General features: G+C 38.3%; 3 protein-coding genes across 3 annotated transcripts in view; 1 reads left to right on the top strand and 2 right to left on the bottom strand.

Annotated features, from left to right (window-relative positions):
* LOC146510903 (stonustoxin subunit beta-like) overlaps positions 1-17,431 on the top strand; it is a 360,716-nt gene that overhangs the window by 13,055 nt on the left and 330,230 nt on the right. The window lies entirely within an intron of this gene.
* Positions 1-17,431, bottom strand: part of LOC146510912 (protein NLRC3-like) — a 216,068-nt gene that overhangs the window by 191,341 nt on the left and 7,296 nt on the right. The gene's annotated exons all lie outside the window — the stretch shown is intronic.
* On the bottom strand, positions 3,362-8,973 carry LOC146510913 (uncharacterized). Its single transcript, XM_085172867.1, has 7 exons — positions 8,850-8,973; positions 6,294-6,519; positions 5,965-6,114; positions 5,054-5,271; positions 4,812-4,965; positions 4,623-4,732; positions 3,362-4,056 (listed from the first exon to the last, which is right to left on the bottom strand). The coding sequence occupies exons 2-7, from the start codon at positions 6,478-6,480 to the stop codon at positions 3,745-3,747; spliced, it is 1,131 nt and encodes a 376-aa protein (XP_085028993.1). The 5' UTR covers positions 6,481-6,519; positions 8,850-8,973; the 3' UTR covers positions 3,362-3,744.

Raw genomic sequence — 17,431 nt, 5'->3', positions numbered from 1 at the left:
TATATGCTTAGAGTTGTATAATCGATTGCATGATGATAGAGGTTTGATCCTTAGTAGTCTGTAAAGACTTTGTGTGCCTTCCAGAGTGCTCTGGCATGCACACACCACTTGGGGCCATGAAAGAGGTCATACCCTCTCTTACTGATTTATGGTGTAGGACAGGGGTCTCAAACTCAATTTAGCTGGGGGCCGCTGCAGGCAGAGTCTGGGTGAGGCTGGGCCGCATTAGGTTTTCCATAAGAAAGGCATGGTTAAAAAATTTCCAATCTCCTCAAATCTCGTTATTTTTCTTTTTTAACACAAAATATGAAAAATAAATAAACAAATGAAGAATTAATAAGAAAATAAATCAATTTGTAATACATAAATAAAATAATAATAAGATATTTTTAGTCAGTGAACTTATGTTTTTTTTCAGTCTTCTATATCTGCTGTAGTTAGTTTGAAATGTCTGTATTAACAGTTCTATAACCTTCTTCTGAACATGAATGGAACACTGTAGAAAATGAACTGTTCTTCTGAACATGGCTTCTCTTGCCTACTCTACTTGCTTGTAGAGATCTGGCAGTGTTTCCTCTCGCATAGCCGAGCCAGATTTGGCCTGAGGGAGGAAGCAGTTGCGACCCTCAGTATGTCTTGAAGATGATCATCCGTAAGTCTGGACCTGTACTTGGACTTATTGAAGTTCAAAGTGGAGAAGAGCTTTTCGCACAAGTATGTGCTACCAAAAAGGCACATGGTCCGCTTGAACATTCGGGAAAGCCGAGGGAAACTAGGGCTCAATTCTCTCAAAAATTGTCCAAGCTTGTCTGCTTTTCCACTCGCCTCCCTGAACTTTGCTTTGAGTTCAGAGTTGCACTGCAGCTCAATGAGCTCCATTTGAAGCACAGAAGGGGCATCTTGCACATCAAAGGAGAAGGGGTCTGCAAAAATTTGAAAGGTGGCTCTGTGTGTCTTGAAGTCAGCAAATCTGTGATCAAATTCCTCCTGTAGCCTCAAAATGACATCAACATACTTGTCAGCACTGAATGGTGTGCCTGCATCCACGAGTGCCTTGCATGCTGGGAAATGGCAAAGGTTTGTCTGAGAGTGCTGAGCTTTCCAGAGCGCAAGTTTTGTGGAGAATGCTCTCACGTTGTCATAGGCAGCACTGACAAGTTGCCCCTGGCCTTGTAACGTCTTGTTCAGTACATTAAGCTCATGTGTTATATCAACAAGAAAAGCTAAGTCCATGAGCCATTTGGGATCAGTTAGCACAGGAACACTAACTCCATCCTTCTCCATGAAGGCTTCACTTCTGCTCTCAACTCAAAAAGTCTCTTTAATACATTTCCCCTGCTGAGCCAACGTACCTCAGTGAAGTCGAGCACATCCCCATATTCTGACTCCATTTCCTCTAAAAAAGCACAGAACCTTCGGTGCTTTAAGCCCCTGGATCTGATTTGGTTGATGCATTTCACAACAATAGACATCACATTGTCAAACTTCAGGCATTTGCTGCAAAGGACCTGCTGATGGATAATGCAGTGCAGAGCAATGGCCTCCTCCACGCCTTCCTCTTCCAGTTTTTTTTGAACAAGTGCCACCAGTCCATTTTTCCTCCCTGTCATTGATGGCGCTCCATCTGTTGTTATTCCAACAAACCTCTTCCATGGCAAACCAACATTCTCAATGGCATCACACAGCTTGTAAATATCTGCTGAGCGGTGGTCTGGCCATGCATTGGAATTACTGTGAGCAGCTCCTCCATCACTTCAAAACTGTCATCAACACCACGGACATACATTGGGAGCTGGGCAGTGTCGGTGATGTCTGTGGTCTCATCAAGAGCGACTGAGTATACACTGAAACATTTGGCTTTCTCACACAGTTGGTCATAAATGTCACTTGACAGGTCAGAAATGCGATCTGCTGCGGTGTTGGCAGAAAGGCTGATGTTGCTAAACTGACCTTTCTTTCCCGGACAGACTATATTTGCAGGCTGCAATATGCACTTTTAGACAAATTCACCTTCTGTGAATGGCTTCCCTGCTTTAGCAATCATCTCACTAACCACGTGGCTTCGACTGCTGCATTATTCTCTTTGGTTGCTTTCTTGGAGAAATCTTGCTGCCTCAGTAGATCTGTTTTAAGACTGGCAACCCGGTTCGCTCTCTCATCTCCCTGGTATTTTGCATCCACCTCAGCATGTCTAGTTGTGTAATGATGTTTCAAATTGTATTCCTTGTGCAGCGCAACTTTCTTTGTGCAAATAAGACAGGTCGGGGTGCCCCTGTGCTCAACAAAGAAATATTGCATTTCCCACTTTTCCTGAAATTGTCGGTGCTCATCACCATCCTTTCTCTTCACCGCAGGCTTTGAAAAAGACACGTTTGGGGCTGTGTAACATTTATAATTCTACTTGGTGTCACTGTCGCATTGAAGTTTCAATCAAGCGTTTAGCCGACGGACAGGGAACGTCTCAACGCGTAGAGAACGTCATTTCTGCTTCTTTTTCTTGCAACCGTAGCACGGCGATCGGCAGATAACAAGCCGGTAGCAGTCTCCTTTGTTTTTACGCTCGATGTTCATGTCTTTCATGACGACATGAACACCGTGGCGTTTGCAGAAGGTACAAAGTACAGGGATGGCGAGCGCAAAAAAGGCGACTGCTCACGGCGCCGGGCTGTTGTTACAGGAGAAAGAAGCGGAAATGACACCGTGACATAAAACAAATAACATCACCTGTTTCTGATGTTAGTTGTTTTGACTGCTTTTACATTATATTGAAATATATGTAATGTTCATGTATGCTTCAATACAAACGGAGTGATGCAAATAAAAAAACATCGACCCACAAATTACGGTGCGACCCTATACACTGCAAAAATGGCTAGTCTATATTTAGGAAAAAAATACTACATTTGATACAGAGAGCACTGAAAACAAATGAAATTATCTGTCCATGCAGCAAGTTTATTTTACTTAATAAGAAATCTTGAAATAAGATTTTTTAATCCAGAAATAAAAGAACACATTTGAGAATTGAAGAGGGTTAAAATAAGCTTTAAAAAGCTCAATTTAAGATAAAATTACTTGATATCAAGTCCCAAAAGTAAGTTAAATGTGCTAAATTAGTCTTTTTTTAGGTTTTGAATTCTTACTTGCAGCAAATGAATGCACTACAACGAGAAAAATAGTTCTAATACTATGAAAAACTACTCAATATTAGTGAAGTATGATTAATTTGTTTCTTGATTCAGGTTGGCTTATCTTAAAATATAGCCGAATCAATATTAAATCCAAGCAAAAAACCTTAAAACAGACCTTTTTCCTAGAATACTCCTTGGCTTCTACTGAAATCACAAGCAGGACAAGAGTGATATATGTCAACATTTATTCCTCTCATGAGAACAAAACCCTTTTTTTAAACAATATAGGGCTGCTGCACAATCCCTAAAAGTCTAAATCAACCCTTTAAAAGGCCTAAACAGAGAAAATAAATTACATTTTTGGCCTTAAATTTTTGTGACAGTCACATAGTCTCACAATGTTGTAAATAATGGCATTACTGACTTAAAACTTTACATGCCTCAGGTAAAGTGTCACTAAGAAAAAAACCCCCAACAACTTTCATTTGTAAAGCATTATAAGTAAAGCCGTTTCTCAGGACATTGCTAGGCAAATTAGGAACAAAGTTGTACAAACGTACTACAAAACTAAACAAACTGCAAATGACCTGATAAAATCCTGCTTGGTATTCACCTATTTTTCAAAGAACGACTTCCACTCAGCTATTGCTTTCTTATATGCACTAGTGGCATCTTGATCATGGATGGCATCAGTGATTACCTCAGTTTGTACGACAGAGAGGACTGTTGCAACACATTTCGGGTATGTTAGGTGCAAGGTGTAATAATATGCCATCAACACCAACATTCCTTCCCAGAAATCCTCCAAGGGGAGAGTGGTCACTGGTATGTTTCCTACAGCAACAATGCTGGTTGTTCCATCAAAAAGCAGCACTGGGGAGGAGAGAGGCCGCTTCTCCAGGTATAGCATTGCATCTTCACCCGGCTAGAAAAGCACAAAAAAAGGACAAATTCTTCAAGATTTTAAATGAAAGGGTTGCTGTGCATCCAAACAGCTTAAGACACAAAAAGCAATATCAACAGTTTAGAATGCTCCAACTGATTTACTGTTGGAATAGAAGAAATAAATATAAAATATCTGACTTGCATAAATATGACATTTTGGAAATGTATTAATTCTGAGCATGAATTCTCTCTAGTTTGCAGCATTTTTATCATGTCTATTTGTGCTTTTTTTCTCATTTGTTTTTTTTTAAACTATTTCTTTTAACTTTGTTACATATTCTAGTTTTTGAAGGCCTTTTTAAATATAAAATTTTACTGCTTCTACTTGTATCCTAACTGCAATGTGCTTTTGCTATGTGCTGCCTCTCTGGAGTAGGTTTTAAATAACAATTAAGAAATCCTGAATAAGGAGTAATTTAATCCCTGCTGAATTGAACTTTGACCCTCTCTTATTAAGCATGAAAAGCAAAATAATAATATAATAATAATAATACTACAAGTAAATGGAGTACAAGTTACAGTGGCTGGTATTGCAGCTGTTCTCACCTTGAGGATATGAAGGAGAGCCTCACTGGCACTTCCCAGCCGCTTTGGTGGTGTAGTTGGTGAAGGAAAAAGAGATGGAAGTGCATTGAAGAGAGTGACAGTAAAATTCACTGAACAGAGAAAAGTATCTTAACAAAGTAATCTGAACATATCTGATGTATGGATTTAATGTATGAAAAGGCCACTTACCTCCACGTACATCCAAGGGGAGAGGTGGTTTCAGGACCTTCTTCCAAATGCCATAGAACTGCACCTTTGAACAAAACTCTGCCCATCGACCCTTCATTTGATCTATGTATTTGCAGTTGGAGCCACCAATGATGCGACGCAGTTCATCCATGGCCTATGACAAAGTTGTGCTCAGTTAGTCAAGAACTAACTAAACCTATACAGAGAAAGCAAGGAATTTAACTGAAGGTAGTTGAACTTACATTTCGTATGTCTTTGAAGCACGGGTATGCTTCAAATATTTTTCTAGGCCTGTCTTCTTCCCTTGTAACATCTGCGTCAATAAAAGCTCGTCTGGCCTCAAACTCCAGGTCCAAAATTTGAGCAACGTCACTTTGGTTGGGTTTTGCATTGGGTTTCCTGTACATGTTGCTCAAGGTTTTGTAATGTCTTGCCTCCATCTTCAGGCTGTCATGGTCTGCTAGGGAAAGCAAAGAGCAATTGTAAGACATGGTGTAACTAGACACAAAATTCCGATTTTTCTAATCAGTCATTTCTAGTAAGGTTGCATGGTTGTTTTTAAGTATAATATTTATGAGAATTAATGTTTAGGTTAAATATGTTTGAGTAATGAACTGACCCTATATGTCCTGATCATTTCCCTTTGTGTCCTTTTCTTATAATGATCATGGATTTATGTTAATTGTTAGTTTGAACAAAATCAAATATTAAAATGAAAGTTTAAGATGCCCGTGAACAAAACTGTGGTGAAAATAAGGTAAAGGTTGTTTACTGTGTATATCGTTCACATCAGTGTGAACAGTGATTATGAGCTGATGGATAAAAATCTTTTAGGTAATTTGATCCATGACAGAAACACTGTGATAAGGCATGATAGATGTGACCAGCATGAGGATTTACATGTGTAAATAATCAGCACTGAGTAACACCCATTACAACACAAAGTGTTAAAATACTTACTATGGCAAACTGGCAAACTGGAATGAGGGATCTATCATATGTTGATTTTACACACCAACTTGAGTTAATGCCAAACCGCTACGATCTATGGAATAAACACTTAGAACGGGGTTCATTGCTGCAGCCATATTTTGGAAAGAGCTGTAAGAGGAACCACAGACTGAGAGGTAGATAAGGGTGATGGTGGACTTACCAACAACATCATCTGGAGGTGCAGTTGAAGGACCTATATCAGCCCTGGGTGCAGAGCACGAGGCTGACTTGGATAATAGTGGTAAAGCCAGCGTAGTATTGTTTGACTTAGTTGGTACAGTGGAGGGTAGCGGCAATTGGGATTCTTTCTCTGAGGAAAAAACAGAAGATGAACAGAATGTAATAACAGGGAATAGATAGAAAGTTAATGAAAATACTCAACACTGTAAAAATCTTGTGATGCACTCTGAACAGAAAACTGAGGGCAGGTGGTCTCTTTGAAGTTTTAGATATCCAAAAGTCATTAGTACAGCAGACTAAAGTACACACCCGCATTTGAGTTGTCCTCGCTGAGGTCATCATTGCTCTCAAGAAGTATGGTATAGTCACTTGAACCACTTGCTTCACCACTTAGGTCACCTTCAGTCCCATTGTCTGTGTCATCTGAGCTGAAAAGAGTCTTCCTGGGCCTGCCTCGTTGCAGCATGGAGCCCTGCCTCTTCCTTGGAGACTTCATATTTTGGAGTCGTTTGTACAGTTTGGTGTAGATGGTCAGCTGTTATGAAGGAAGGAAGGCTCAGGGTTGAGTAATCAGCATCATGGGCTCATCCGATTAGAATAAGAATAAGCAGTCATCTAATCATTCACAGGGTTCTCATTTTATTCTCCAATCAATAATTGGAGAATAAAGCAAAGGAGGAAGGAAGGAAAGACACACATGGACTGCCAATGCTGAAAGAAAACAGATTTAAGTTACTCATTACTAGTGATGTGACGTTCTGTATCGAGGCTTCGAAGCTCGTGTCGAGTAATTGAGGGGGCGTTTCCGCGATGCGCGTATCGAGGCTTGCTTCATTTATGGGAGGAGCTGAAAATGATGACGTCCGAAGCCTCGCTGCCCGGCTGTACCACGTGACTGGTTCAGGAAGTGGTTCGGACTTTGCCGCGAGCTATGACAGCGATATAAACCCCTCAGACTTCATTCAAAATGTGGGTGTTTGATGGAGAGTTGCAGTTAGTGAGAGTTTGGAGGTTTATGAGAGTGAGGAGAGAAAGTCAGGAGAGAATGGAGCCAGCTAAGAAGAGAAGGATGTCCTCCCCTGTGTGGGAACATTGTGATTTTATTCCTCCCAACAAGGTATGTAAATTTCTACAGAAGATGTTTTTTCATAATACGATGGTGCAATACAATTTATGTTAAGCGGCTTTACTTTTGTACAAGGTGAAGTGTTTACTATGTGCCAGGGAGCTGGGATATAACAACAACACCTCATCCATGCTTAGGCACTACAGAGCTTTGCATGAGAATAAGATTAACACCGATTGTGGAGCAAGACCAGGTGAGCCATCAAATGCCATGATAATATAGCATGCTGTAATGTTACTAAATGATATAACAATATTATACAACTGTTATAAGTTACATGTGTGATATTTATATTTGTGCTTTGTTTTTATTGTCTTTCCTCAGCAGAGCAATCTCAAATAGATGAAGACCTGGTTAGCATGGTGATTGAGGACTCCCAGCCATTTAGCATTGTGGAGGACAAAGGATTTAAAAGATTTGTTAAATTGTTAAATCCTAGCTATGTTCTCCCCACTAAAAAGGTCATAAAAGCAGTGAAAATTTTGTTTTTACTGAATAAAATGTGAACAGGCAGGACTGAGCCTCAGTGTGTAGCTGTCCATAACTCAACGTTACAAAAGCACAACCACTGTCCACACCCCAACCACACCACACCTCACAGTAAATAATCGTTTCCATTTTAAGCATTTCCAAATAATCATTTTCCATACTGCCAGTATAAATATACACAGCATACTGCCATCACTACAATATAGATGTTTTACACACTCCTTTTGTTGTTGACATTTACAGGCTGTGTGCAAAAGGCCACACTCTTCAAATTCATGCCAAGTAATATTTTTACGTCCAGTAGGTGTCCTACTAGAGCAAATGAAGCTTCAAGACGCTTTGCACTGGGGTGAACCAATTGGATGAAAAGCTTCAGTGCTTCATGAAGCTTCATCTGCCCATCACTACTCATTACCTTAAACAATACATAAAGTCAAAAACCTAAACAGAACCTCACCTCTGCTGCCGCCCCATGTGGGAGTGAAGAAAGAGTGAGCCAAAAGTGAATGCAGTCCTTATATAATGTGTGACAGGTGAGTGCAATTAAGGACAAGCACCAATCAAAGGTGAGAGAACTAAACAAGGTGCATCTGGTGAAGTGAGTGGGTGTGCTGGGATGTGCTAAAGGTGGGTCTTTACAACAGTCAGCTGTGGTAAAATAATATATATTTGTACATCCTTTTATTATCTCACTCAATTTTAGATATTGTAGTGGGTAAAGAATGACTTACGTATGGCGTGTGTGTGTCAGCATCACGTAACATGGGGTAATAGTCGACAATCTTCTGTGACATTGCTCTCATTTCGAGTTTGGAGGGGTATGTTACTTCTTTCCCCATGGGACTAGCACGGAGGATTGCAACCATGCTGGTGACTGTGTTCCTTACAAGTCTGCAACAGAGCTCCTTCGACATCTTACAGTCCTTTTCCTTTCCACTGTGGAGCAATGCAAAGTACTGACTGCGCACCATGTCCAACTCTGAATCTGTATACACCACATACTCTGGTGGGTCTGGCATTTTCATTTTTTTGTCAGCAGTGTAGGAAATGGGAGTGGAAGTTTGAGGCTGACATTGTGACACATCAAAGCCTAAGGGGTTACTCTCGCTTCGATGGCAAGTGATGGCATCTTGGTCAGTACTCTTAAACTATAACAGTTGTGGGATATAAACAAAAATACACAATTAGGCAAATTAATGCTAGACAATATGGACAGTAATCATCTTCTTAGTGGTATAATGTGTATTTACCTTTTGGCTGATAAAATCCCAAATCTTCTTTCTCCGAAAGAAATTTTCATGGCCCGGAAAAAGATCCTTTAGGTCATCCCGGGTAAAGCTTCTCAGAGTTTCCTCATCAATATCAGCAAGTGATAAAATTCCTTCAAACGAAGAATGTAAGTATTCAGAGCCATCATATTGCAGCATGCCACGCTCCCCAGGAAAGACAGTAAAACAAAGCCATCAATTATTCTTCGGTTTGTGAGTCGCAAAACAAAGATTGAGTTACTGAAACAGGGTAAGAAGCTTAAAGGGACTGGTGTGTATTTAAATGAACATTTAACGAAAAAGACTGCTGAAATTGCAAGACAGGCACGCAGCCTGAGAAAACAAAATAAGATACAAGCGACATGGACGAGGAACTGCAAAGTAATGATAAGACTAAATGGCAATCCCGAAGAAGCGAAAGTTGTGATGATAAGAGAACTCAAAGACTTAGAGCAATATAAATAATCAGGAATCTGCTCTGGAATCTATTGGAAAAGTGACGATTGGATAATGAACAATGGGTATGGAAAGTGTTTCTGGCCTTACGGCTCAAAAAACAAAAACAAAAACACATAAATGACAAGTTTGGGCACAGATTATAGGTTTCCATTCAGAGATATTGAAGAGGAAGAATTTGATTATGAAAAGGACTGTCAAGGTGGTTATTTTGCCACACACGCTGAGAAAACGAACTTCAAAACGTTTAACTATGCAGAGCACAACATGCATGACCCTGAAAGTAACATTGACCCAGATACCCACTTCTACAATAACACCAATAATACTTGTGAGTACTATACAGATGACCAATTCAATATGAATATTAAAATGGCAAATGCATTGTCGGTCATACATTTCAATAGTAGAAGCCTGTATAAAAATTTTTCTAAAATTACAGAATGTTTAAGTAAGTTAAAAAAGTTTAATATAATTGCAATATCAGAAACATGGCTCGATAATGAGAAAATTAGTGAAATGGGACTGGAAGGATACGAATTATTTACAATGAACAGGGTGAATAAAAAAGGAGGCGGTGTTGCCTTATATGTAGATAAAGTTTTGAAATGTAGTCTGATTGAATGTATGTCAAGCACCATAGATAACGTATTGGAATGTGTCACTATTGAAATCCATGTTGAAAAAGCTAACAATATAATTATAAGTTGCATCTATAGGACACCAGGTTCATGCCTTGAGACATTCAATGAAAAACTTGCTGCTATGTTTAGCAACCTAAATGATAAAAAAGTGCAAATAATTTGTGGTGATTTTAATATAGATTTGTTAAACCCAAATGGACATCAGAAAACAACAGATTTCATAAATACAATGTATAGTAACTCCCTTTTCCCTGTAATTATAAAACCAAGTAGAATAACAATTGATACAGCTACATTGATAGATAATATATTCACAAATAAAATTGACCATGAAATAGTAGGTGGACTTCTTATAACTGATATAAGCGATCATCTTCCTGTTTTTGCAATTTTTCAAAATTATTTTGGGATTAAAACTAAACAAAAGAATCAAATATTTGATATGATACGACTTAGAACAACAAGAGCCATTGCTGCCCTCCAGGTGGACTTAAAGGAACACAATTGGAATGAGGTTTTTGCAAATGAAGATTCAAATAGTGCATATGATGCATTCTTATCAACTGTAATTTCACTATATGAAAAACATTGTCCTTTAATGAAAATCACTAGAAAGCATCACAGATCAAATAAGCCATGGATCACAAAGGGGATAGAAGATGCATGTAAAAAGAAAAATAATCTATATAAGAGATTCATAAAACAGAGGACAAAAGATGCTGAAATAAAGTACAAGTTATATAAAAATAGATTAGTAAATATTATAAGAACAAGTAAGAAAGAATATTACCACAAATTATTGGAGCAAAGTAGAAGTAACACACAAGAAACATGGAGGATATTAAATAGTATAATCAAAAAGGGCTCAAAAAATAAGAATTATCCAGATTATTTTAAAAAAGATAAAGATATTGTGCTTGATAAAACTAAAGACATTGCAAATGAATTTAATGATTTCTTTGTAAATGTTGGCTTTAATTTAGCAAAAGAAATTCCAGAGTCAAGAAATAATAACGACCTAAATAAACATATTACTCAGAATGTGTCCTCCATGTTTATTGGTGCTGTAACTCATAGAGAAATAATTAACATTGTGAAGACATTTAAAAATAAAAAGTCCACTGACTGTTTTGGTATTGACATGATATTAGTTAAAAGTATTATAGAATATATAGTGCAACCTTTCGCATACATTTGTAATCTGTCCTTTCAAACTGGTGTATTTCCCTCACAAATGAAAATAGCAAAAGTTATTCCAATCCATAAAAACGGAGAGAGAAGTCAGTTTACCAATTATAGGCCAATATCACTGCTCCCACAGTTCTCAAAAATTTTAGAAAAGTTATTTGTTAATAGACTTGATAAATATATTGAGAAGCATAATCTCCTAAGTGATAACCAATATGGCTTTAGAGTGAAAAGGTCCACTTCGATGGCAGTGATGGAACTTGTAGAAGGGATATCTAATGCTATAGATAATAAGGAATATACTGTTGGTGTTTTTATAGACTTAAAAAAGGCGTTTGATACGATTGATCATTCTATATTAATGAATAAACTAGAGAGATATGGCATAAGAGGGTTAGCATACAAGTGGATGAAAAGTTACCTGGATGACAGATATCAATATGTCGAATTCAATAATGTAAAATCTAAGCAGTTGAAGGTAACTTGTGGTGTTCCTCAGGGCTCTGTGCTGGGCCCTAAATTATTTATATTATACATAAATGACATATGTAGCATTTCCAAACTGTTAAAATGTGTATTGTTTGCTGATGATACCACTCTGTATTGCTCAGGTAAAAACCTAGAACAGCTTCTGACTACAGCGGAAAAGGAGTTAAATATATTAAAAAACTGGTTTGATGTAAATAAGTTATCATTAAATATAAAGAAAACAAAATTGATTATTTTTGGCACTAGACAAATGAAAAATGTATCTAAAATCAGGGTTAATGGAATTGAAATTGAAAGAGTGTACGAAAATAAATTTCTTGGAGTGATAATTGATGATAAGCTGAGTTGGAAGTCTCATATAAACCATGTGAAAACAAAAATGTCAAAAACCATTGCTATTCTCTATAAAACAAAGCATGTCCTGAACAAAAAATCATTATACACACTCTATTGTACTCTGTTGCTTCCATATATGACTTACTGTCTGGAGATATGGGGTAATGCATATAAAACGAACACTCTTCCTATTTTCAAGTTGCAAAAAAGAGCTATAAGAATTATAAACCAATCAAACTATATAGAACCAACTAACATTTTGTTTATTAATCTGAATACCCTGAAATTTTATGATTTAGTTGAATATAAAATGGCACAGATAATGTATAAAGCACAAAATAACTTGCTTTGCCCCAGTACTCAGAAGCTGTTCAAAGTCAGAGAGAGTCAATATGACTTAAGGGGAACAGATTTCTTTAAAAAAAACAAGATAAGGACAAATATAAAGCAGAGATGTGTTTCTGTTAGAGGAGTTAACCTGTGGAATAGTTATGACAGTGATTTAAAAAGGTGTAGTTCATTTTCCTTGTTTAAAAATATATTTAAAAATAGAGTATTAGAAAAATATATATATCAAGAATGAAAAGAGCAAAAAAAAAAACAAAAACAAAAAAACCTCTTGATTCTTTTGCTTTGATGTAGTTACTTACTAAGGTGGAAAGTTTTTTGTTTTTTTCTTGTTTGTTTGTTTGTTTGTTTTGTTTTTGCTTTGTTTGCCTTCTCTCACCCCAACCGGTCGCAGCAGATGGCCGCCCCTCCCTGAGCCTGGTTCTGCCGGAGGTTTCTTCCTGTTAAAAGGGAGTTTTTCCTTCCCACTGTCGCCAAAGTGCTTGCTCATAGGGGGTCATATGATTGTTGGGCTTTTCTCTGTATCTATGAAGCGCCTTGAGGCGACATTTGTTGTGATTTGGCGCTATATAAATGAAATTGAATTGAATTGAATTTTATTATTTGCTTCGAGCCCTGTGTACAGGAGCTGCATGCTAAAAGATCTTTTGTTAAAAGGGTTGGCGTAATAAGCAAATGCTTCAGCCAATACCTTTTGATTAGCCTTGTCTCATGCTTTCTTGCTTTGTGGTAAATCTTTGTTCTGTCTTCACTGAGATATTTGAATGCTAATCAATAAAACATATCACTTCACTTCAATATTCGCAGCTGTAAAAGAGAAAAACAACTTCAAAAGTGATATTTATTTCTCTTTTCCTGGGCGTGGCTTATTACATATTGAGGTCATTTTTTGTCAATAAATGTATTTTAGCAATAAGTAATAATAACAGGATAAAACGTCAAACTTAAAACAGTTTATCAAATATTTGGGAATGCAATAAAACTATTTTTGGCTGTCTTCAAGAATGATGTTCCAAGTCTATTTTGGCAAAGACGGCTCAATTTCAATTCAATTCAATTCAATTTTATTTATATAGCGCCAAATCACAACAAATGTCGCCTCAAGGCGCTTCATAGATACAGAGAAAAGCCCAACAATCATATGACCCCCTATGAGCAAGCACTTTGGCGACAGTGGGAAGGAAAAACTCCCTTTTAACAGGAAGAAACCTCTGGCAGAATCAGGCTCAGGGAGGGGCGGCCATCTGCTGCGACCGGTTGGGGTGAGAGAAGGAAGACAGGATAAAGACATGCTGTGGAAGAGAGACAGAGATTAATAACAGATACGATTCAATACAGAGAGGTCTGTTAATACATAGTGAGTGAGAAAGGTGACTGGAAAGGAAAAACTCAATGCATCATGGGAATCCCCCGGCAGCCTACATCTATTGCAGCATAACTAAGGGAGGATTCAGGGTCACCTGGTCCAGCCCTAACTATATGCTTTAGCAAAAAGGAAGGTTTTAAGCCTAATCTTAAAAGTAGAGATAGTGTCTGTCTCCTGAATCCAAACTGGAAGCTGGTTCCACAGAAGAGGGGCCTGAAAACTGAAGGCTCTCCCTCCCATTCTACTTTTAAATACTCTAGGAACAACAAGTAGGCCTGCAGAGCGAGAGCGAAGTGCTCTAATAGGGTGATATGGTACTACAAGGTCATTAAGATAAGATGGGGCCTGATTATTTAAGACCTTGTATGTGAGGAGCAGGATTTTGAATTCAATTCTGGATTTAACAGGAAGCCAATGAAGGGAAGCCAAAACAGGAGAAATATGCTCTCTCTTTCTAGTCCCTGTCAGTACTCTTGCTGCAGCATTTTGGATTAACTGAAGGCTTTTCAGTGAGTTTTTTGGACATCCTGATAATAATGAATTGCAGTAGTCTAGCCTGGAAGTAATAAATGCATGAACTAGTTTTTCAGCGTCACTCTGAGACAGGATATTTCTAATTTTAGAGATGTTGCGCAAATGGAAGAACGCAGTCTTACATATTTGTTTAATATGTGCGTTGAAGGACATATCCTGGTCAAAAATGACTCCAAGGTTCCTCACAGTGTTACTGGAGGCCAAGGTAATGCCATCCAGAGTAAGAATCTGGTTAGATACCATATTTCTAAGCTTTTCAGCGCCGAGTACAATGACCTCAGTTTTATCTGAGTTAAGAAGCAGAAAGTTAGTGGCCATCCAAGTCTTTATGTCTTTAAGACATTCCTGCAGTTTAAGTAATTGGTGTGTGTTATCTGGCTTCATGGACAGATAGAGCTGGGTGTCATCTGCATAGCAGTGAAAATGTATGCTATGTCTTCTAATGATGCTGCCTAGGGTAAGCATGTATAATGTAAACAGAATTGGTCCTAGCACCGAACCCTGTGGAACTCCATAATTAACCTCAGTGTGTGAAGAGGACTCTCCATTTACATGCACAAATTGGAGTCTATTAGATAGATATGATACAAACCACTGCAGTGCAATACCTGTAATACCTACAGCATGTTCTAATCGCTCTAATAGAATATTATGGTCAACAGTATCGAATGCTGCACTAAGGTCAAGAAGGACAAGCACAGAGATGAGTCCACTGTCAGAGGCCATAAGAAGATCATTTGTAACCTTCAATAAAGCTGTTTCTGTGCTGTGATGAACTCTGAAACCTGACTGAAACTCTTCAAATAAACCATTCCTCTGCAGATGATCTGTTAGCTGTTTGACAACTACTCTTTCAAGGATTTTTGATATGAAAGGAAGGTTGGAGATTGGCCTATAATTAGCTAAGACTGCTGGGTCTAGAGATGGCTTTTTGAGTAAAGGTTTAACTGCAGCCACCTTGAAGGCCTGTGGTACATAGCCGATTATTAGAGATAGGTTGATCATATATAAGATCGAAGAGTTAATCAATGGCAGGACTTCTTTGAGCAGTTTTGTAGGAATGGGGTCTAAAAGACACGTTGATGGTTTGGAGAAAGTAATTACTGAAGTTAACTCAGAAAGATCGATTGGAAAAAAAGAGTCTAACTTAACATCAATGGAACTAAGAGTAGCTGTAGATAATATTACATCTGTGGGATGATTATTGGTAATTTTTTCTCTAATGATAAAAATTTTATTTGTGAAGAAGTTCATGAAGTCATCACTAGTTAACGTTAAAGGGATGGTTGGCTCAAAAGAGCTCTGACTTTTTGTCAGCCTGGCTACAGTGCTGAAGAGAAACCTGGGGTTGTTCTTATTTTCTTCAATCAGTGATGAGTAGTAAGCTGTTCTGGCTTTGCGGAGGGCTTTCTTATAAAGCAACAAACTATTTCTCCAGGCTAAATGATGATCCTCTAAATTTGTGACACGCCATTTCCTCTCCAGATTACGAGTCATCTGCTTTAGGGTACGTGTTTGAGAATTATACCACGGGGTCAGGTACTTCTGATTAGAGACCTTAGTTTTCACTGGAGCTACAGTATCCAGAGTCGTACGTAGTGAGGAGGTGAAATTATTAACAAGATAATCGACCTCTGTTGGGGTAGCGTTCAGATAGCTGCTCTGCTCTGTGTTGGTACAGGGCATTGACGATGATAACAGTGGCTGGATTATATTCTTAAACTTAGTTACAGCGCTTTCAGAAAGACATCTACTTTGATAAAGTCCACTCTCCACTGCTGCGTAATCAATTATTGTAAATGTAAATGTTATCAAGAAATGATCAGACAGGAGAGGGTTTTCAGGAAACACTGTTAAATGTTCAGTTTCTATGCCATATGTTAAAACAAGATCTAGAGTGTGATTAAAGTGGTGGGTGGGTTCTTTTACATTTTGAGAGAAACCAATTGAGTCTAACAACAGATTAAATGCCATGTTGAGGCTGTCATTTTTAGCATCTACATGGATGTTAAAATCACCCACAATAATTATTTTATCTGAGCTCAGAACTAAATTAGATATAAAGTCTGAGAAATCAGACAGAAACTCTGTGTAAGGCCCAGGTGGACGATAGATGATAACAAGTAAGACTGGTTTCTGAGTTTCACAGCTGGGGTGGACAATGTTAAGCATCAGGCTTTCAAATGAATTAAAAGTCTGTCTTGGTCTTTCATTAATTAATAGACTGGTGTGAAAAATTGCTGCCACACCGCCCCCTCGACCTGTGCTTCGAGATTTCTGGTAGTTAGAATGACTCGGGGGTGTTGATTCATTTAAACTAACATAATCATCCTGCTGCAACCAGGTTTCTGTAAGGCAGAGTAAATCAATTTGTTGATCAATTATTAAGTCATGTACTAACAGAGACTTGGAGGAGAGAGACCTAATATTTAATAATCCACATTTCACTGTTTTACTCTTTGGTTCAGATGTGGATACTGTATTGTTCTTTCTTTGTAAATGTTTAAGTTGTTTGTTGCTGGTTTTTAGTTGGTTTTTTGTCTTTTTGGAAGCAGACACAGTCTCTATGGAGATGGGTTTTTGGGGGGGTAGCAGGAGGAGAGAAGCTGCAGAGAGGCGTGTAAGACTGCAACTCTGCTTCCTGGTCCCAACTCTGGATAGTCATATTTTGAGGGGTTTAATAAATTTGTCGATATTTCTAGAAATGAGAGCTGCTCCATCCAAAGTGGGATGGATGCCATCTCTCCTAACAAGACCAGGTTTCCTCCAGAAGGTTTGCCAATTATCTATGAAGCCCACATCGTTTCTGGGACACCACTCAGACAGCCAGCAATTTAAGGAGAACATGCGGCTAAACATGTCACTCCTGGTCTGATTGGGGAGGGGACCAGAGAAAACTACAGAGTCCGACATTGTTTTGGCAAAGTTACACACCGATTCAATATTGATTTTAGTGACCTCCGATTGGCGTAACCGGGTGTCATTACTGCCGACGTGAATTATGATTTTATTGAATTTACGTTTACCCTTAGCCAGCAGTTTTAAATTTCCTTCAATGTCGCCTGCTCTGGCCCCTGGAAGACAATTGACTATGGTTGCCGGTGTCTCTAGCTTCACATGTCTGAGAACAGAATCACCAATTACCAGAGTTTGACCCCCGGCGGGTGTGTCACCGAGTGGGGAAAAACGGTTAGACACATGAA

The sequence above is a fragment of the Neolamprologus multifasciatus genome, chromosome 9 (genome assembly GCF_963576455.1).
Source record: "Neolamprologus multifasciatus chromosome 9, fNeoMul1.2, whole genome shotgun sequence".
NCBI classification, from domain to species: Eukaryota; Metazoa; Chordata; class Actinopteri; order Cichliformes; family Cichlidae; genus Neolamprologus; species Neolamprologus multifasciatus.
This window is presented reverse-complemented; position numbering and strand designations above follow the sequence as displayed.

Excerpts from the sequence above, each read along its gene's own strand:
- LOC146510913 (XM_085172867.1), bottom strand. The coding sequence starts at position 6,480 with ATGAAGTCTCCAAGGAAGAGGCAGGGCTCCATGCTGCAACGAGGCAGG. Across the intron at positions 6,115-6,293 it reads CGAGGACAACTCAAATGCGG|AGAAAGAATCCCAATTGCCG; the intron begins GTGTGTACTTTA and ends TTTTTTCCTCAG. Across the intron at positions 5,272-5,964 it reads ACCTCCAGATGATGTTGTTG|CAGACCATGACAGCCTGAAG; the intron begins GTAAGTCCACCA and ends TGCTTTCCCTAG.